The 21,451-nt window shown below is 47.0% G+C and overlaps 1 protein-coding gene across 1 annotated transcript in view; it reads right to left on the bottom strand.

The window, feature by feature from the left end:
• Nucleotides 1-1,698: 1,698 nt before the first annotated feature.
• The window catches only part of LOC112107182, a 44,688-nt gene continuing 24,935 nt past the window's right edge, over nucleotides 1,699-21,451 (bottom strand). Inside the window, 10 exon segments of the mRNA XM_029912825.1 lie at nucleotides 1,699-3,048; nucleotides 7,443-7,531; nucleotides 9,435-9,601; nucleotides 10,761-10,898; nucleotides 12,023-12,137; nucleotides 15,052-15,180; nucleotides 16,112-16,206; nucleotides 18,341-18,414; nucleotides 19,400-19,480; nucleotides 19,482-19,572. Coding sequence (XP_029768685.1) covers nucleotides 2,853-3,048; nucleotides 7,443-7,531; nucleotides 9,435-9,601; nucleotides 10,761-10,898; nucleotides 12,023-12,137; nucleotides 15,052-15,180; nucleotides 16,112-16,206; nucleotides 18,341-18,414; nucleotides 19,400-19,480; nucleotides 19,482-19,572 — 1,175 coding nt within the window. The 3' untranslated portion in view covers nucleotides 1,699-2,852.

The following is a 21,451-nucleotide window of genomic DNA, read 5'->3' as shown; positions in this document are numbered from 1 at the left end:
TGCTTTTCTCGCTCTCTCAGCCCCCACTTGCTTCTCTGGAGCTACCAACCCTTTCCCATCCCCAGCCTGAACCATGAAAGAGAGCTGCACCCAGAGGACAGCAATGGTGGTCACTGCATAAACCTTCATCCTTGGGCTCTGGTTTCTTCTCAGCTACTGTGTGTTCCTGTGCCCAGCCCAGGTGGTTGTAGGGAGGATCAGAACTGCCTCTTGCTCAGTGTGGGCGGCGGAAACCCTTTTATAAAGCAGAGATCTTCCTCCACCCCACCCATCTTTCTGGGTGTCAATGACACTGAAATTCTAGCTTTCGTCTTATACCTGCAAACCTGGCTGCTACTGCTGGGAAACTCCCCCTCCCCCAAACTCTCTCACAGCCCTCCCACTAGCAACACCCCCCCCTCCTCTTTTCAAAGGTATCTGTGTGTGTCTAGTGTTCTCTTTCCCAGTAGTGATCATGGAATATTTTGGCTAAACTATTTGCAGGCAGGATTGAGATAAATAAATGGATCTGCTGGCAAACAGTGCACATCAGGTGCAGGGAGGGGCATGAGAGGAAGGGGCTAATTTGGTCTCAAAGGCATCTTTTACAACCATACATTTTTAAATACTTTAGATGACTGATTATGCACTTTCACCACTGGGATGTTGGGGGTATGTGTTTCTTTCACTGCTTCCAATGGAAAGACCATTGGTACGCCCACTCTTTGGTTAGGCTGAGGTTGCCCCCTGAGTACACAAAGGTGGTGGGAAAAGGTGTTGGCTCGATGGGAGCTGGTGCGAGTATGTGTACACAAGTAGGGAATCACACCCCCAGATCATAGTGTAGACAAAGCCTTAGTGAAAAATGAATATCCCTGAGACTGTATAACAGGCAGAGAAGATTCCTGCTTTGTTTCCTGTGGTGCAAAGCACAACTTCCAGTGCTCACAGGTGAGAGAAAAGCTAACCATCCACCTTAGCTGGCCTTGCTGCTGAATTTAGCCAATGAATTGCTAACACTACCCGCTGATTTTGAAGAGGAGGAAGGTTGGGCCACTGTAATACTGGAGGGCTAATGCTACACACCCACCCCCGAACTGCTCTCTATCAATAAGGGCACCAGTGAAGGAGGTTTAATTGCACAGACAACCACCAGTCCACTGAACTCTGAAGCTGAAAACTGAACAACCCCAAGGAGCAGTGCTTAAAGTTGCAAGGTTGGGGGTTAGAGACCCAGTGAGGGAAAAATCAAGCTGAATCACTGAGGGGCGCGCGCACACACACTCTCTCTCTCTCTCTCTCTCTTTAAGCACTGTCTTACCTCTGCTGCTGCTCCCAGCTTGCGTGAAACCTCCCACTTTTTGAAGACCACTTTAGCACTGCCAGCAAGTTCAGGCTGAAACAGTAACAGGATGTTTCGCTAACCGTATACTTCCATCTAACTTGTAAAACCCCATGGATGTCTTCTGAGTATTTGGAACTGCAAGCACATGGACTTGCACAGTGGCTCTTGTGAGGTGAGCTAGGAATTGGGTTAAAATCATCACCTTCATTGTCACTTGTGACCTGAAAATGGTTTGAGTGGGTGGTACCTAGCCCCAGGTCCTCTGAGGTATTTAGGCTCCTGTGACACAGCGGCCCAGCGGTAATTCACTACTCTGTCTCCGCGACTCTTGTCAGGCCTGACAACCTCATACACCTCTCACACCAGTTATATTTATATAAAAGGTGACATGTAATATATTGTTGGAAATCTACTAACACACTGGTCATTAATGTCACTGTGAAATGTTTGTAACGGCACTGTAGGTGAGATTATAGATCCTCTCTGATATTATGTCTTGGAGACAGAATGGACAAAGGAGACAAAACACATCTTTTTTCCAAATGAAGGGAACAGAATATGGTGGCAGAAGTCCCATCCAGGAAAGGGGGTCTGACTTGCTGCCTCCGGGTCAGCCAGTGGCTAACCCTCCTGCAGCTTTATAAGGGGGGGGGGGAGATGTGACCCTTAGAGCACCCCAATGCCAGATGGAATAAACCTACTTCTCATAGGTTTGTTTGCTCAGTGGTCAGAGGATTAGCAACTTGCCAGCAGCCGAAGGACTGTATCTAATTTGTATTAATGGTGCAAATTGTTACTGCCCTCAGTAATAAAAAGATGGATGCCAGAAAAGCCATAGGTAGAAGGATGGTCTTGTGGTTAAGCACTGGGCTGGGAGCGGGTAAATCTTGGTTTCATTCCCAGCTGTGCCACAGACTCACTGTGACCTTGGGAAAGTCACTTAATCTCTGTGCCTCCCATCCCCCATTTGTAAGACAAGAACAGTGCTTCCCCACCTCAGTGAGGAGATGGGAGCTTACATTCATTTGTGTTTTGGAAGCAGTTGGACATTGCAGAGGGGCTATAGAAGTTTCTAGATATTTAAGTCCCAGCATACAATGCTCTACTTTGATCACTGGGCCATCTCCTAGAACTGTGTGCCAGTGGGCTGCGGTTCGGCCAGCCCATATATAATAAGCATATTGTCTGAGCTATCCATTGTGTTGCCGAAGTGGTGGCTGAGCAGGGCTGTTGAAAGGAGTTTGGTTCAACTCTCTGGGCTGGAGGAACAGCTGGTTGGCGTCTACACTACGAAGATGGGAGGAAGAAATACAAGCTTTTTCAGGAAGGTGCAACCCAAGCTGTTTAGGCACCCTGATTTTTTTGTTGTTGTTGTTGTTGTTGTTGCTTTCTGGGAGGTGCAGTACCAGATATTGGCTGTGTGGCATTGGGGGATTGACAGTGGGGGGTGGACATCTGAAGTCATGTTGCACTTCAGGTGTGGTTGGAATGGGGAGGTAACATCTGCTAGAGTTCTAGAGCATGAGCTCTAATTCATCTTCCACATCTTCACCTCTGGCCAGCTCCTAGCCTTGACCTGCTCCAGGTTCACGCTGACAGTACTGATCTCCTGGGAGATGGGCTCGTATGAACGGAGGGAGAGGCAGGCAGCGAGCAGGCCCATCCGGACGCAGGTATCTGTGTCATGCCCAGCAAGTAGCCCAGCGATTATCCCTGCCATTAAACTGGAAAGAGAAAGAAAACGCAGCTTTGGACACTGGGGAATGGTTTTGATTCTGCAGACCTTGCCATCCCAAAGAGAGACTGAAGTGTCTCTACTCACAAAACAAAGCTAAGAGCCAAGGGTCCCTACAGCAACTCAACCTACAAGCAACAGAAACTGGGATGGGGGAGATGAGGGTCTAACAAGGGGTTTGGGTATCCCTAAGGAAGACTGAAAGTCTCCTCTCTTGTCGTGTCCCAACCTCAGGACACTGGGTCACAGACATTATCCTTTTAATGGCGATGGGTATCGTGTCCAGGAGATGTTCCTTCCCGGGTTCGTGACAAGACTTTAAAACAGTGAGTGCCCCCTCATTTTATACTGTCCCAGCATGCCACTGGCTTTGGAAATAGAGTTGCCAACCCTCCAGGATTATCCTGGAGTCTCCAAAAATTAAAGATTAACCTTTAATTAAAGATTATGTCATGAGATGAAACCTCCAGGAATATGTCCAACCAAAATTAGCAGCCCTATTTGGGAGGTTAGTCAGTGCTGCATGGCTACTCAGTACAGACATGACCAGTAGAGCTCAGAATATGTAGCACAGGTGCTGGAACTGGGGGTGCTCCCGCACCCCCTGGCTTGAAGTGGTTTCCATCATATAAAGGGTTTACAGTTTGGTTTAGTGGCTCTCAGCGCCCCCACTATACAAATTGTTCCAGCGCCCCTGATATGTAGCTCACTACTGAGCCTCAGTGCCTTAATTTAAGAAGCTCCCAGTACCATTGGGATGTGAAAAAGAGAGACAGAACTTCCTTTAGAGACTCTGAGTGATGTTTCTTACCATAACAGAGGAGTTAACAGGAGATTCCTTCCTTTGTCACGCGCACATCTGGCTACTCCCAGTCTCCTGGGGCAGAGTGCACTGCCTGTGAGATGTTTGTGAAATTGTTTTTAATTTTCTGAAACAAGGTGGGTGAGGTAATATCTTTTATTAGACCAACCTCGGTTTGTGAAGAGACAAGCTTTGGAGTTACACAGACCTCTTCTTCAGATCTGGGAAAGGTACTCCCAGCATCACAGCTAAGTACAAGGTGGAACAGACTGCTCAGTGTAAGGAGTTACCACATGTTGCAAGAGACCATTCAAGATCTCCCCCTCCCCCCCGTAGGCATTTAACAATGGGGGTGGGGAATAGTTAGGATAAAGGTAGGGAATTGTTGGAGTTGGAAGATGGGGGATGGGAGTATGAGCTTCTAAGCTGCCTGACTTGCTGGTGGCTGGTTCTGTTGACTTCTGCTGCTGCATGTGGGGCATTCTGTGTGATGTATTCAAGTTCTATCAAGGGCATCTGGGTATATGGATAGAAGCCTCTTTCTAGCATTTGTACACATCTAAATAAATAAGTACCGAGACAGAGGAAACAGCAGTGAAGACGAGGAAGAAGGGAAAAAGGAAAGACGAGGAAGAGAGAAGGTGATGGAGATCATAAGAGGAAAAAAGGGGTGGTGACGTGAAGGAAATGGAGAGTGGGGAAGATGAATGGGAAGTCCTAGGAGAATGGAGGAGATATTTAAAAAAAGCAGAGAGATAGCACTAATATCAGGGGAAGGGCTTAGGGCTCTAAAACAGAGCTCCTATGTTTGCAGAGGGAGGAAGTCCTCTACAGATAAAGTAGTCCTGTCAACTTTCAGCCAGCGGTTCATCTAAGGTCTCTGCAGGTCTCATCTGCCTAGTAAAGGCAACAGCAGCTGCAGGTGACATCTAGCACTAGGGCCTCATCGGGTCTGGGGAGCTACACTTAGCTACCCTTGCCCTGTGCAGGCAAGCACTCTATCTGGTAGCTATGGGCCAGCAGAGATTTACACTCAGTACCAGCCTCTGGAGAGCGGCTACTGCTAAGAGCTTCCAGGTGCTTCTCACTACATCCTAGGGGATGGGAAGGAAAAACTTCCATTTCTTACTTAGACGAATTACCTCAGTTTCTGCTTAACAAAAGGCACAGAACATTGTGGTTTGTGATGACCTTTCAATCTCTCAACAGCTCCTGAGACTTGGAATGAATATTTGGGGGGTGGGGATTATTCCTTAGCAGTGCTGTGTATGTGCACGCACTGTTATGTTGTCACAGCAACCAGGGTGCAGGGCGCAAACAGCTTCCACAAACTGACAGCAGACCCAGCCATCTGGGCAGGGATTCCAAGAGAACCTTAAGATACAAATGAGCTGCACGCTCCTCTTGAGCCAGTGCCCCTACCTACACCATTCCCTCCCGTGCCTCCTGCTGGGAGAGACTGAGACTGGAGTAGCTCTGAGCACCTTCCCCAAGTCAGAGCTTTGGCACCATTAACTACAGCACAGTGAACCTTGCTGGATCCCGCACAGAATTTGGAAGGTGAAACTAATTGAGACACGAATGTGTTGGCTACTTCTGGTTAGATTCCATTGTTCAATCCCTTGAAACTGTTCACCGCCACCCTGTACGCTTTGGTTTCTCAGCACATATAGCCTGTGTGAGCATTGGTCTTAAAGGCCTGGCAACAAGGAGTCTGTTCTTGCACCCAGCACTGTATGGAGCAGAGGGTTTCTGCAGAGCGAAGGAACAGCTATTAGACAGCAGGAGAAGGAAATCACCATAGAAACTAGAAGATCATGAGAAATGCCAAATGGACTCAGAGAAACTGAGCTTCATGAGAGCAGATCAATTTAACTTTAATAGGACTACAGTAATACAGATACTAATGGGCCTGAACTTTCAGGGTCCTCTAGGAAGCAAAAGCTAGGTGTCATCAGACATATCATGGACAATGTCTGGCAGGGGAGCAGCTTAAAGCAAATAGGAAGTTTAGGTAAATTTTAAAAGAGAGCAAATGATAAGATATTAGGCCACTTATAACAATTATTCTGGAGGAGGTTAGGTCATTGTTCAACGTATCATGCCCAGTGGTGGTCACCCCACCTTCAAGATGTGGCTGAGATTGAAAAAGTCTAGAGAAACGCAATGCTGAGGGATAAAGATATGGCAGGATTTACATACGAGGAGTGATCAGAAACATTGTGATTATTTAGTCTGGAAAGGATAAAGTAGAGGAGAGTTGACTGAAGTACTCAGAATTACTAAGGTTCCCATGAAACTAACCAGTCCCTTTTTATGCTGTCCACCAGCATGAGAAAGTGGGAGGCTAATCACTCCTTTAAATTGGTGGCAAATAAATGTGGAAAAATCTGCCTCATACAGACTTCCCTGACAGTTCACTGCAGTAAAATATCAGTCATTGCAGTTTATGAAAAAAGATTTGGATAATTATGACTGTATCACATGTAGTTATACAAGACAAGGAGGATAATAAAGATGTAAGTTGATCACTATGGGGTCAGTAAGTAATGCCTGTCCCATCCGACCCCAATGTACAGCATTGCATCAATGATTAGGTAAGGTATGGTGAGAACTCAAAGCATAAGGTACCAGCTACTCCCACAGGCAGAAAACTGGACTTGATGAACTGAACTTGTATGGTTTCAGAGTAGCAGCTGTATCCACACAAAAAAAACAGGAGTACTGTGCCACAAGTACTCCTGTTATTTTTTTGACTTGTATGGCAACTCCTGCCTTTAAGGCACTTCCTGGCTCTGGTGGGTCCCACTTTTAGCAAACCTTACAATGAAGGTTAAGTCTCACTTCCACTGTAGAGAAACTGATTCAGCTTTGTCTTAAGGTAGTTTACTTTATTTTGACTACTGCCATGGTACTTCAATAGCCAATAAACTTCAAGAAGTTTGGCAGCCCAGCCCAGCCCAGAGTAATTCAGAACTTGTAGCTGTACTGCTGGGACCTAGAATGCTGTAGCATATGTTCAAGCCAGTTCTGGGAAAAGGAGGATGAGTGGCCAGACTGGCTTCAATAGACATTAAGCTGTTATGGGCAAATTCTTAGTACACATTGTGGGGAATTATGTTCCTTACTCCTTATTGGGTGGATTTAGTGTCAGGGCCGGCTCCAGGTTTTCTGCCGCCCCAAGCGGCGGGAAAAAAAAGCACCAATCGGCGGCACTTCAGCGGCAGCTCAATCGCGCCGCTCCATTCTTCGGCAGCAATTCGGTGGTGGGTCCTTCACTCCCTCTCTTCCTCTTCGGCGGCACTTCGGCGGCAGCTCAAAGAGGAAGAGAGGGACTGAGGGACCGCCGCCGAATTGCTGCTGAAGACCTGGATGTGCCACCCCAATAGCGGACAGAGTGCTGCCCCAAGCACCTGCTTCCTTAGCTAGTGCCTGGAGCCGGCCCTGTTTAGTGTTAATTCCCAAGTATCAGAGTGAAATCTGTCTTTATGGTAGTGTTAAAAATTCCAGATTGGAATTCAGCTGCACAAAATAAAGGAATCCCATAACTGCATCTTTTCTCTGGGTAATTAGTAATATACCTGTCACCTGCTCCTGAGACATTCACTATCTCTTCCCTGGAGATGGGGATTGCTGGGTAGTGGGTGGCACACAGCTCGCCTGCAGCATTCTGTAGAGAGGGAGAGGAGGAGTGGCATTACTGGGAACTCACCGAAGTCTAGAAGCAATATTTGGACCTGGCTGATCTTGCCCACAGTTGCCTCAATACTTAGAATCCAAATACTATTTCTTTACATTTTGAATCACATTAACTTTGCCTATGTTTGCACCCTTTTGGGGTTCGCTTTCCACCAAGATTTGCGCAACTAAGTTTTACTAGCATGTAGGTCCATGGAGAGTGTTTCAAACTTGCATTCTTAATTACTGAGGGGAAAGCACATTTTAAATGATCACTTTCTGTGATCACTCCACAGATATGAATCACTGTATGGTAGGATGGCCCTTCCTGGAGCGCCCTCCTATGGCAAGCTACAGCATGACTGAGGCACCTGCCTCAGTTTCCCTTTCAGAATCCCCAGTAACTCCTTGCAAGCTTACCCTCCAGTCCTTTGATGTGGTTTATTACCAAAAACATATTTCAAATAATCCAAAACAAAAAGTACCAAACATAGTCCATTTCTCACATCCCAGTACATAGAGTCTTTAAAAATCCAACAACATGCCACCCCAAATACTACACTCCAGAATTTTCCACCACAACTAGACTTCTTGTCAGTCCTCCTCTGTCCTTCTGCCAAGACAGCCACCCCAGCCCTTCCAGCAAGCGTAAGCCCTACTCTCCCCAGCAGGAACCCCCAGAGCCTTACCAGGGGAGCATCCCTCACTCCCCCTGGCCCTCTCGCTGCTTCCCTGGGGCCAGCTCTCCAGTGTGAAGTGGGGTAAGCCCTGATGCTATTCCCATCTTCAGCCCTCTCTAATGCCCTGGGCTGCAGCTTAGACGTCAGCAGGCAACTCCCACTGCTGCTTTCTGGCCTTCAGCCTTGGTCCTCTGGCTTAGGGACACATGCCAGCCACCAAACCCCTCTTGCTGCTCTCCTCTCTTTAGCCTTTTCCCAGGAACCAACTACAGCTTCCTTGCAGGACCTTCCACCATTCCCCTGGTGTGTGGAAGCTCTCACCTGCCCTTTTCCTGACTGACTCAGTCTGTGCTCTAAGACCGTTTTCACTCACTGAGTCTCCTTCCTCTTTCAGATTCTCCTGGATCCTTTATAGTTAGGGCCCTACCAAATTCATGGTCCATTTTGGTCAATTTCACGGTCATAGGATTTAAAAAATCGTAAGTTTCATGATTTCAGCTATTTAAATCTGAAATTTCATAATGTTGTAATTGTAGGGGTCAGGGAGCTGTGGGGGAGGGGGGTCACAACATTATTGTAGGGTGGGTTGCGGTACTGCTACCCTTACTTCTGCGCTGCTGGTGGCGAGGCACTGCCTTCAGAGCTGGGCGCTTGGCCAACAGCCGCTACTCTCCAGCCACCCACCTCTGAAGGCAGTGCAGAAGTAAGGGTGGCAATGCTATGACCCTCCCTAAAATAACCTTGCGACCCCCTGCAGCTCTCTTTTGGGAAAGACCCCCAGTTTGAGAACGCTGGTCTCCCCTGTGAAATCTGTATAGTATAGGGTAAAAGCACACAAAAGACCAGATTTCACAGCGGGAGAGCAGATTTCCCGGTCCGTGATGCGTTTTTCATGGCCGTGAATTTGGTAGGGCACTATTTATAGTCCCAAGTGCTGCCTCGGCCTCTCAACTGGCCAAACTGAGAGCACCTGCTCTGGCACAGTGGACCTGGACCTGCCTCCTTTGCCATCCTGTGACACACAGTGGCATAGGAAAGGAAGGCTCAATTTCCATTATTAATCTTCAGAGCCGTCCAGTCCTCCAGGGACAGGTAAATGTATAGCAGCATCAACCTTGGTGAGAGAGGCTTGAAGAGTCACTACTATGCCAGTGCTCCCAGGCACAAGGGAATGAGAACTCCTTGCCACTCAGTTGGTCTTCCTGAGCTCCCTACCTGTTTGCGAGTTCCAGGGCACAGCGAGACACTCCCTTCCATTCTCCTGCCACACAAGAGGACTCCATGCATGCCGAGTGTCACCACCACACAATGCAGTTGTGTCAGCAAGGGGTGGGTTAGGGTCATCGCAGTCCTGACAACATCCTCCAGCCTGGACGGCAGCTCTTTAGACAGCAATGGAAGAAAAGCCGCAACATCACTTCAGACCACAAAACTGCTGACTTGAGCTTTCCATGTCATGGGATGTTGGCCTATTTGTGAGTGGTTTTCAAAGTCTAGCCGGGAGTTTACAATGCTCATGGAAAACACTGACAGCATAGGCCAGAGGCAGCCGCAGAGCTGACATACTGTGCAAACTTCCCACTCACAGCTCCACCGTGTGCTTCTCACTCCTGACCTGCAACCCTCCCCATACCTGCTATTCCAATCCTGAGCTTCCACACAGCCCCTCCAGTGCACCTCCATTCTGAAACGAGGGTGCCACCTCTCATGAGTTTACACCTGTGTATGTGTACAGGGGCACAAAATAACTGTGTCATGTTGTCGGTATCTTAATGCCATTGTGTTGGTGTCAGCATAGGGTGATGTTTCATCTCCTATAGAGACAGCATCACAGTCTGAAGACAAATACCGTCATGCTGTGATGCTTCACTGGGGCATCTGAAATAAACTAGTGATCCTATTTCCTTGGGCTTGTAGCGTGCATGACAAAAACAGTGACTCAAACTCTAGGATATGTAGCAACCCCAAACCTAGAGCACTCTCTGCTGGACTAGTTTTTTGCCTTATCTGAATCAAGTTTTAGAACGTGTGGAGATTTTGTGAGGTGGTCCAGGTGCCTCATTAGTTAACCAGGGTCTTTAGGTTCAGTGCATTTGTTTTAACGCACACACAAACAAAAAAACAAAAAGGGACTGAAATAGAAATTGATTCAAATACAAGTCTGTGTACTAACCCTAGAAAATCCATGTTCTTTCAGAACACAACCAGTGGTCACCAGCTCCTCTGCTTCAGTGAACTGCAGCTTCTAAGCTAGTTCATCACGCCCCTGCCCAAAGCTGGCCTTCCCTGATTCTTGGGCTTTGTAAAATCTCCAGCTGCTGTAGCTGTTTTGGTAACCAAAGTTAACTCTTCTGGAGGCAGCACTATGACAAACAGCTCTGCTGCTTCTAGAAGTGCTGGTTCGGCACAGCGAGGGACTTGCGGTCAGTGGGAGCAGTCAGTCTGAAATGGCGGCAGGGGTGGGGAAAACGCAGCTCCCCATGCAGTGTCAAGGTTAATCTGAAAGTATTTCTCTCTCGTTACCACTTCACTGTATTGTACCTGCCAGCACAGGGTGCCCGAGGGTCCGATTTATTGCCCGTAGTTCTCGCAGATTGGGGGAGATGTAGGTCAGCGCTTTCCAGCTGTCTGAAAGGAATGGCTTAGAAGCCTTGTTCTCATCTGTTGGCTCATAGCACACTTCAAAAAAACATTGTAGTTGGTTAGCTGGTGTAACAATCTCTCGGCTTCAGGACAGACAGCTATTTGGAATGCTCATTGTGATTTTTACAGTGTTTGGTATCTACACTTTATTATAGCCAGGAAAGGATACGCTATCTTCAATCTCCCTTTCTACTGCAACAGTAATGATTAAACTGCTTCTGGCTCTGGGGTGATGTGATGAGAGGCACAGTCAGGAATGGGCATTTAGTTCGATAGACAGGCCAGTGAGCCAGCCAGCCAGCAGGAACTATCTTTGTAGTCTCTGCCTTCTGGCTGAGTCTAGAGAACTGTCTCCCCCTGCAGAGCTTACTTCTGAAGAAGGCGGGGAACAATTCTGAAGTCTTATGATGGGTTGTGAAGAGTTTTCAGCAAACCAAGATTTTCACAGGGAGCAGGGGCGGCAAATGGTTTTTAAAAATAGGTAAGTTAAAATGTATTGCTTTGCTGAATGCCACAAGCCATGGGAGGCATACAGCATACAAGTCTGTGCCTGCCTCAGCTTTCAGCTTAGCTTTTCAGTTCACCTTTACCCTTTGCTAGGCTGTAGATGTTACCCTGATAGAAATCTGATGTAGCTGCACAATAAGAAAAACTAAGAATATGTGAAAACATATTTCATATATTTTAAAAAAAACATGGGGAAAGAGGGGAATAACTTGATGCAAGATAGTGTTGGTGCCTTCAACTCTCAGGGCTGGTCCACACTACCCGCCCAATTCGGCGGATAGAGATCGATCTTCTGGGATCGATTTATCGCGTCTCATCTGGACGCGATAGATCGATCCCAGAAGCGCTCCCCCGTCGACTGCGGAACTCCTGTTCGCCGAGAGGAGGAAGCGCTGTCGACGGGGGAGCCTGCCTGCGCCGCGTGGACCCGAAGTAAGTAAATTTAGTTCGATATAGGAAACGTCGACTTCAGCTACACTATTCTCGTAGCTGAAGTTGCGTTTCCTATATCGATCCCCCGCCCCAGTGTGGACCTGCCCTCAGTCTCTCACTGAAGTTAGCAGGAGCAGAGGGTGCTCAGCACCTTGCGGGCCATGTTTCAGAACACACAGGATTATGCCCCAAGGGGTCCACTCGCAGTGAGTTCTCCTTACCTGCTATCTGGTGCTCTCTAGCAATTTCACAGACGTACTGAATGGTGGCAACTGGTACGTTCCCATCAATACATACCAGTGGGGCCAAGCACAGACTCTCCTTGAACTTGGACACCTAGTGAAAATACAGAACAGGGGCAGCTTGATCCAGCTTGACTCAACTGGACAAGAATGAGATATGCGAACCTAGCACATCTCGCTGATAGACTCAGGTGGCTAGGATGTATTTGCAATATCAATTTTTGTGGAAACTCTTAGACGCAGGCTTGACATGAACCAAGAGCATTTTCCAAGAGAAAGCAGGTCTTGCAGGTTCTCAATTTTTTTCCTTCTCTTTCCCATCCTCCACTATCAGGCCTTGTACCAGACTAGCCTGTCCTCCTCACAGAGGAAGGTTGCTGGTGGCCCCCCCTCAAGATCTTTACTGCTGCTCCTATAGCAACTGAAGGTCTCTAGTGAGCAAAATGAGATGCTTCCTCCCCTTTGAGTTCCAGTGGGGTGCCTCTACAGAGCTCCTGATCTCAGCTAGACCAGGGAGCAAGGGACCAAATCTCATTCTCAGATCCCCATGTCTCACTCCATTGCAGTACCAACACTAAATTGCAGGACTCTCTTGGAGAGGAGCCATTAAAACTTACAATATGTCTCATGGTCAAGCTAGAATGACTAGAGAGGGCAGTTTATTCAGACCCTTGAAAATATTTTTATTTCAATGGCAGCTCGACACCTAAATACCTTTTGAGATCTGGCCCTTTTTCAATAACTGTTCTAAACCAAAACAATAGAAATAACAGGCCACATTCAGACCTGATATAAACAAATGCGCCAGGTCTGAATTCAGCCCAACATGTTTTCCTCATGTCTCTGAAACCTTGTGACGGTATAAATAGAAGATATGAGTACAAAGGTGACAAAAGACTGATTTGAGTTAGAAGAGGACATCCCAACATATAATGGTGACACAGCCATCAGTCTAGCCCCAAATTCCTTTATCATAATGAGTACCTGCCACCCAAGAAATCCTACCAAATGCACTACCTGCATATGAAGCCTGTGCTCAAAGTCAGAAGGAAAAGAGGTTCGCATTCAACCCATTTGGGGAGAGGAGCTAGCTAGAAATTGCCTGCACACTATGAAGGCCAAGGAGAAACCACCAAAACCAGACGAACTTTCTAGCCAATCAGAAGTGGGGTGCCTAAAGTTAGGCTCCAAATGCCATATTTAGCCAATGGGAGCCTCTGGGTGCTCACTACCTTGGAAAGTCAGACCACTTTTTAGGGGCCTAAATATGGACACAGGAGCCTAACTTTAAGCACTGTCTTAAGCCTTTGAGCTCCTGTGTGTTACACTGAACATATCCCACTCACAGGCCTTCAAACTCCCATATTCATACTTAACCTTCTATATTCCTGGGTCTTCAAATCATTCCCCTTCTCTCTGTGTTTGTGTCTATTACTCCATTTGCAGGCCTTCAAATGCCCCCAATTTTTTATGCATAACCTGTTAACTGGCCTTTAAACATCCGTTCAGGGAATCTTATTTCCCCTCTGCCTTTATCTCTTAGGTCTGAGGCCTCACCTCAGTGCAATCTTTCCCTCCAGTGAGAACTGAATTGAGATTCTCTTCAGCATGCATCATCTCTGCTGCTCCCTAATTACCCAAAGGGGTCACAGGTGTGAGATCAAGCTTTCCCTGTCCCAGAGGCTGAAGATACGGTCTCTACAGTACTTCCAGATCTTGACCACCTGGGGGTGAATGGCAGCAGAGAGCAGAGGGACTGATCACTTAAGTAAGCAGCCCAGCATTTCTTGTTACTTAGCTAGAAATATTAAGGTACAACATTTTAGCAAATGCTTCCTATCACAGTAGCCATCTCCCACAACCCTGGCATCCCTGAGGCAAACGTACAGAATTCAGAGACACTGCGGTAATGTGTGTCCCAGCCCTGCTGTGGCTCTTGGTGGCTGGCGTGACAACACGTTGCACAAATGGCTGCCACGTGCCATAGACTTCCATCCCTACTCCAGCAGTCTCTCTCTCTCTCTCACATGTCTCTGCTAAATTTCCTTGAAGTAAACATCACCACAATGCAGCTTTCATCAGTAGCTAGGCTCAGAGTTTCCATTGGTTATTTTGCAAAGCTCGTGAGGATTAACCCATCATGTAAAGGTTTTGTTTTCCTGTCTGATGGCAAGGGGTAGGGAGGGGAAGGGTGGAGATGGAAGTGGGAGCAGTGACCACTTTTTTCCCCTATGAATTCTGAACCTCCTGGGGGCCCTGCTGCTAAGTAAATTACACTTGCCTTCCAAATCACCATCAGTTGTTAAGTACAGGCTCTTGTTTTGTCAACAGTGGAATTAGTGGGGGAAGCGGGTAGGGCTGTGGGAGTTTGTTTGAATCAACATCACTTCCATTAATGTCCTGAAACCTTCCCTAACCACCAGGCTGAGAAGCAGAATCTGTTTAGCTGTGTTTAAATAGCTCAGCATGTAGAAACAGAGAGGATGGGGGAGTAGAGAGAAGGTGATGGGACAGGAAAATGGGCTTTCGGGGCTCTATCCATGCTACCTATTTTGGTTTCCAAAGGAGAAACACTATCTTCAGGTCGGTGAGCATGAAGTTACTGAGGGCTCAAAGGGGCCTAGAGAAATAGGCTGCCTTGGATTAGTTTTCGAGAAGTCGGTGGCATAGACTTTGTGGATAGGGCAGCATTGATGACCCTCAGTTGGGAAAAGAATGTTTTACGTTTCCATCTGGCTAGCTGGAAATAAGTAGCTTTGGCTGACCAGCAGCTTGCTGCAGTGCCATTTCACTGACCCAAGTTTGAGGCTACCCTTAGGCTTCCACAGGTTGATGCTGCTTTCAGTATGCCGCACTTGCAATGTATAATGATGTTATCTAGGCATCCTCCACCCACAAGCGCACGCGCGCGCACATTATCTTGCACACGTGCACTAGATGCTTGCTGCTGTCACACATCCAGGCTCCTCCTCATGAATAAAGGAGTATAGGTCAGAGGGCGTCCTTACGTATTGCTCTGTAATCTGCTGGTGGATGTCCATGTCTCCCAAGCCAAGGCTGAGCTCTCCGCTGCCTGTAATCACTGCACAGTAGGTAGCTGTACTGTGCCCCGCAAGCTGAAGGACTCCTGACATGTCCTAAAACAGGAGGAAGAGTCATAAATGGAGTAAATTTCCCTTCTCTGCCACACTCAGCTGACTTCAGGTTTCGCTTCCCCCAGCAGACAGCTTCGTGGCAGCCCACCTATCTGTTCTCGGTTCCACTTCCTCCCTATCTTGAGCTGAGCAACATCAGTGAGGAATCCCATAATACCCAATGTGGACAGTACTGGTTGGTGGTTTGTTTTTAATGGATGTAAGGCACCCAGGCTCCATGGAGATGGGTGCCTAATACATTATTTAGTAAACGGAAGTGACAGATTTCTCCAATAGAGTTTGGTAGAGCCCTGCTCCCACCTCTTTCTGATGCTCTGCCTGAGGAAGGAAGGGGGTCTCTGACTTCTGGTGTTTATATGGATGATCAGCCAGACACATCCCACTGATGCACAATAAGGTTAGTGGGTTGAAGAAAGCCAGCTAGTTCCCTCCCAGTCCTGGCAGTTTTGGTCCAATGTTCTAATGCAAGCACCATTGAGCTATTATCCCAGGTACAGGGCCGGCTCTAGGCACCAGCAAAGGAAGCAGGTGCTTGGGGCGGCACGTCCGGGTCTTCAGCGGCAATGCGGTGGCGGGTCCCTCACTCCCTCTTGGAGGGAAGGACCCGCTGCCGAATTGCCACCGAAGAATGAAGTGGTGCGGTAGAGCTGCCGCCAAAGTGCCGCCGATCGCGGCTTTATTTATTTATATATTTTTTGGCTTCGCTGCTTGGGGCGGCAAAAAAGCTGGAGCCGGCCCTGCCCAGATAGATTTGTTCTGCCTGCATTCAGGAGAATGATGGCACAGGTTAGAGAGCTGTGTACATTTGGATGATGATAGGGGATTATACACATGCAGCTCTGGGGTTTCTGTACACCAAAGAAGTTCAATTATCATCTCTGTTCCTCTGGGGAACTGTCATTGCATGACCTACCATGTGGCGGCAGTAACGCAAGATGGACTCTGAATGTTCATCCTTCCCCAGAGCTGAGATAAAGAGAGGGGTCTTCCCAAGACGGCTTAAACAATCTAAAAACAAATGGCAAGGGAGCAAGATTATAATCCCAGCAGAGGACCGCGTGTTTGAGCGCAAATTCCAACCTGTGAAGGGTGAAATCTTTGAACATTTGTAGGAAGGTCCTTCTTGGAAAAACTGGTGCCCTTCTCCCCACCCACGAGTCCCTTGCTAGTACGTCTTCAGCAGAACTGTCTATCAGGGCTCCCTGTGGCTGCCCATCAGTCTGTCTGGCATGGGAAAAAGACAAGTTGATATGCTGGTCTTCTGCCACAGAAACTACTGGCTGTGTAGCTAGTTTGAATTGGTAATGGGGGAAGTGGAGAGGTGGGCAAGGAAGAAACACCCCCAATCAACACCTTTCTTCCTTGGGATCCCACCTGCAGAAGTGCAACCCAAAGTCCCTCCCTATCATTTCTATGCATGGATTCTGTGAATACGTCTACACTGCATTTTGTCTACACTCCAAGCCTGGGTCGACAGACTCGGAATAGTGCTCTAAAAATGACTGTGTAGACAGCACTGTGAAGATGTGGCTTGGATTCTGAAGCCTATGGAAGGGGATGGGCTTCAGAACCCAAGTTCCAGCCTGAGCTGCACCTTCAGAGCGCTGTCTACACAGCTATTTTTAGAGCACTAGCGCAAGCCCCGCTAACCTGAATCTATCAACTCAGTCTGGGAGACTCGCTCCAAAATGCTGTGTAGACATACCCTATCACCACTAGGCTTCCCACTCCACTGCTCCAGCTGTACCTTGGACTAGAACTGACTCCTAGTGGAGAATGAGTTTCCCAAATTATCACAAATATTTCACTGGCATGGAGGGTTTTTTTTAAGCCCATCCGTTCCTTGCTCTGAGGTGATGGCAGATTCACATTAGCAAGATTTGGGGACTGACCTCAAAGCTTAACTCCAGGGTTCACAGATTCCAAGGCCAGAAGGAACCACTGTGATCATCTAGTCTGACCTCCAGTATAACACAGGCCAGAGAACTTCCCCAAGATAATTCCTAGAGCAGATCTTTTAGAAAAACATCCAATCTTGATTACAGTCTGTAAGTACCTATGTGGGGAACAAATATTTGGTAATGGGCTCTTCAATCTAGCAGAGAAAGGTCTAACAGGATCCAATGGTCGGAAGTTGAAGCTAGACAAATTCAGACTGGAAATAAGGCATAAATGTTTAGCAGTGAGGGTAATTAACAATTGGAACAACTTACCAAAGATTATGGTGGATTCTCCACCACTGACAATTTTTAAATCAAGTCACCCCTTAACCTTCTCTTTGATAAGTTAAATAGATTGAGCTTGTTGAGTCTATCACTATAAGGCACATTTTCTAATCCTTTAATCATTCTCGTGGTTCTTCTCTGAACTGTCTCCAATTTATCGACATACTTCTTGAACTGTGGACACCAAAACTTTGGACATAGTATTCCAGCAGCAGTCGAACTAATGCCAAATACGGAGGTGAAATAACTTCTCTGCTCCTACATGAGATACGTTAGGGTTTTTTCTTTAAACCTTCTCTCCTTTCCCTAAATAAACAAAATATCAAGCTCTGCTCATTATGGCACCGGTAATTCAAGTAGTCTAAACCTGAGCTATTGGAGTGGTGCCAATGACTGCGCAACACATATCTTATTATGTCCCCCTAATGATCACAGCCTTGAAGGTCCCTTTGTCTGCGTTTCCCACAAATATTTCCATGCTTGCCCCTTATGCGTGGAACGTCCTCCCTGAGTTAATCTCTAAAGCTACTGTGGCTCCTGTAGGAAGTCAGCTAACTAATGCTGACTAGGTTTGCAGCAGTTATCAGGGAAGACTGATGTTTGTTGGTTTAATTCTGATTTGGAGCCATTGCGCTGTGAAATAGTTACTGCATGTAATTGCAAGACCTTATTTTCATTACCCTTGCTTGCCTTCCAGCCCTCCCCTTCTATTTCTTGTAATGTCCACTTGTTGCGTCTGGTTTCCTAATAGATTGTAAGCTCTTCAGGGCAGGGACTGCATCCACTTGTGTGTTTGTACAGTGTCTAGCACTGTGGGGCTCTGATCCTGATTGGGGCTTAGTCACTCCTGCAATACAAACAATACACAATAAACCGTTACTTGCATGCCCCCACAAACAAAACCCACCACTAAGCACCTGCCAGGTTTCTCCCCACACCTCCGAAAGATTGGCTCACTTGCCCAGCGTTTGTCTGTCCACCAGCCTGAAAGAGTAAATCGGAAGTTAGTAGAGTTGGGAAAGTTGAATAGAACAGAGAGAATTTCTCTGAATATGTTTAAAGTGAACTGAATGATTCTGAAATGGTAGGCTTGACACAGCTGTGGAGACCGACATCTTCTAGCTTCAGAACAGAAAACTGTGCAAGCTTTCTTATCCTACCCACCTGCTTCAACTCTGAGCAGAAAGGACCACTTCTGGGGGTAGGTCGGAGGGCAGTTCATGCTCCTAGTTCATTGAATATATTGGCCTTATGTGCTGAGATTACTTACAAGGATGCCAACTGTAGTGTTTTATGTGATCTGAACAGTTCTGTACTAAGACAGTGACCAACTCAGACTGGACGTGAACCACTGGCCCTCGGGCAAAAGACTCTGTATTCCATTACCAGCCTCCAACCCATTCATACCCTCATTTAAGCAGTTTAGGAATATCCTTCTTAAATCATTTAATAGATAGTGTCGGATTAAACCTCTGCTTTACAACGTCTGCCTGTGCTGTGCATCCTTCTCTCTGTCCCCAGAAGTGTCTGCGTCACTATCTATATATCCTTTCCCCCTCCATTCTCTTCCTAAATGTCTCCGTCCTCATGAATGCCCTTCTGTTCCATCTGTCTGGCTGCTGCTTTCTCTCTCCTCCTGCCCATTCTTTCAACTTTCTCTTGCTTTCTTTAAAGTGCTCTGTTAGTCTGTCACACACGTGGCCAGATTCTGGGCTGTGGAACAAACTCTGCTTTCCCCCACCAGTACATTACCTCACCTGGCTCCTGTTGAGATGCAGCAGCCCTAAATCCTCCAGCTAGAAACAGGACAGGCTGCTTGCCTCACCCCACCTGGCAGGTGAAAGATCTCTCTCAAGTCAGTTGGGGTGTCATCGCTTATTATCAACAAGTCCTAGAGCTCTTAGCGCATGAACCAGAGAAACATGTGTCATAAATATACACAGGGCAGCTGTACTGAATTGCCTTACCTGTAAGAGGGGTTAATCAGTTCAGTTAACCTAGTTGGCACCTGACCAGAAGGACCAATGGGGAAAGAAGATACTTTCAAATGGGGGGGGAGCGGGGGAAGTTTTGCTTGTGCTCCCTTTGGTTGTTCCCTCTCTGGACGGAGAGAGGGTCCAGGCAGGAAAAACATCTCCTGGAAACATACCTGAAATGAGCATCTAAGATTACAAAAATTGTAAGTAAGGCAAGGAAATGCATTAGATTATCTTTTGTTTTAGTTTGTGAATTTTCCCTATGCTAAGAGGTAATTTCATTCCTGTTTTGTAACTGGAAAGCAGAGTCAGAGGGGAATCCTCTGTGTTTTAAATCTTTTTATTTACCCTGTAAAGTTACCTTCCATCCTGATTTTGCAGGTGTGATTCTTTTACTTTTTTTTTTAATAAAATTCTTCTTTTAAGAACCTGATTGATTTTCAGTGTCCTAAAAACCAAGGGGTTTGGTTTGTGCTCACATTGTAACCAATTTGTTAGTATACTATTCTCAAGCCTCCCCCAGGAAAGGGGGTGAATGGGCTTGGGGGAATATTTTGGGGAAACAGAGACTCCAAGTGGCCCTTTTTCCTGAATTTGTGTCTAAATCACTTGGTGGTGGCAGCAATACCATCCAAGGATAAGGAAAGGATTTGTGCCTTGGGGAAGTTTTAACCTAAGCTGGTAAAAATAAGCTTAGGGGGGTCTTTCATGCGGGTCCCCACATCTGTACCCTAAAGTTCAGAGTGATGAGGGAACCCTAACAACACGTTTTCCTGTTCTTTCAGGGGAGGTCATGAGGATTATCATTGCTCTGGAAATCCCAGAGATTTCAAGGAGGGGAGGAATATTTTCCAAGCATACGTTTAAACATGGGTGCCGAGTGCCAAAATGCATCCCCAGCCAGCCCCCTGTAGGCGCCGGAGACGGGGGCAAAAGGGCTACTGCCCCCACCCCTTTTTAAAAACCTGAAATGCTCATAGGGCACGATTTAGGTGGAAGGGCAGTTGCCTACCGCCCAGTGATCCTGCATCCTGGGGAGCCCTGGCTGAGGTGCAGTGTAGCTTCCCTGGGTTGCAAATGAACTGCATCCCTTTCCCCCTGAGCTGGGAGGCCTGGCTACAGCTGGTGCACTAAGCTGACCCCAGGGTTGCTCCAGAAACCTGCCCTCACCCGGAGAGCCATGACTGACCTCCCCACGCTGAACCCCACGTGCCTGCAGCATCTGCAATCATTCGAATGTCTGATTTAACAGAACAAACTAGAAGGGTCATGCTTTCATAAATATTTCTACCAACTGTACTGTAGATCTAAGTGGGGAAACATTGTCTGCAAAGGCTCAGCCAAAGAGGATGAACTGAAGGACTAATAGCCAGACTTTATGCAGCCCACAATGATGCAGAGACAGGCAGTTTGCTGCATATAAAAGTGAAATGAGCAATCGAGTTCCAGAAGATACAGAGTCATCTTCATACCACCGTGTCTTTGCCACCTTAGAGAGAATTCAGCTACATAGCTGTTATCACTAACAAAATGAACTCATACAGCCTCCCAGTGGCTGTTGGAGATGCTTGCAGTCAGAGAAGTTACGAGACACATTTTCCTGGCACTGCCATTGGAACCAAACTTTCTGATGTCACATAAATAGCCTGAAAAATACCTTTGTAACAATCCTCACAGTGGGTCATTTGCATGGACTGAATCTGGAGCATCAGCACCAAAAGCCAGGCCCCTACCATATGAGCTAAACATGTAATGCCATTAGCTGGTATTACAAGTAGGCTTTTATCTTGTAAATGCCTATTACTGCTACCAACTACCAGATTTACTCATTTAACTGGTAGAGGAACAGTAGACTCATCCTCTATGTGGAGCAGCCATTAGAGAGGGACACAACGTAGCCAGTGTGTTATACCTTTAGCATGTGGTTTAATACAAATCCAACTTACTGTATTCAGGGAAATATTTCCAAATACAGAATGTAATATTATGGAGTATTTCCCACTGCAGAATGCCCCCTATTCACAATAGCAACAGTAGTTGTTGACAAATGTA

This window comes from Terrapene carolina, unplaced genomic scaffold, assembly GCF_002925995.2.
Source record: "Terrapene carolina triunguis isolate 2854851 unplaced genomic scaffold, T_m_triunguis-2.0 Scaffold247, whole genome shotgun sequence".
Lineage (NCBI taxonomy): Eukaryota > Metazoa > Chordata > Testudines > Emydidae > Terrapene > Terrapene triunguis.
Note: the sequence above shows the minus strand (reverse complement) of the source record. Positions and strands in the feature narration are given on the sequence as shown.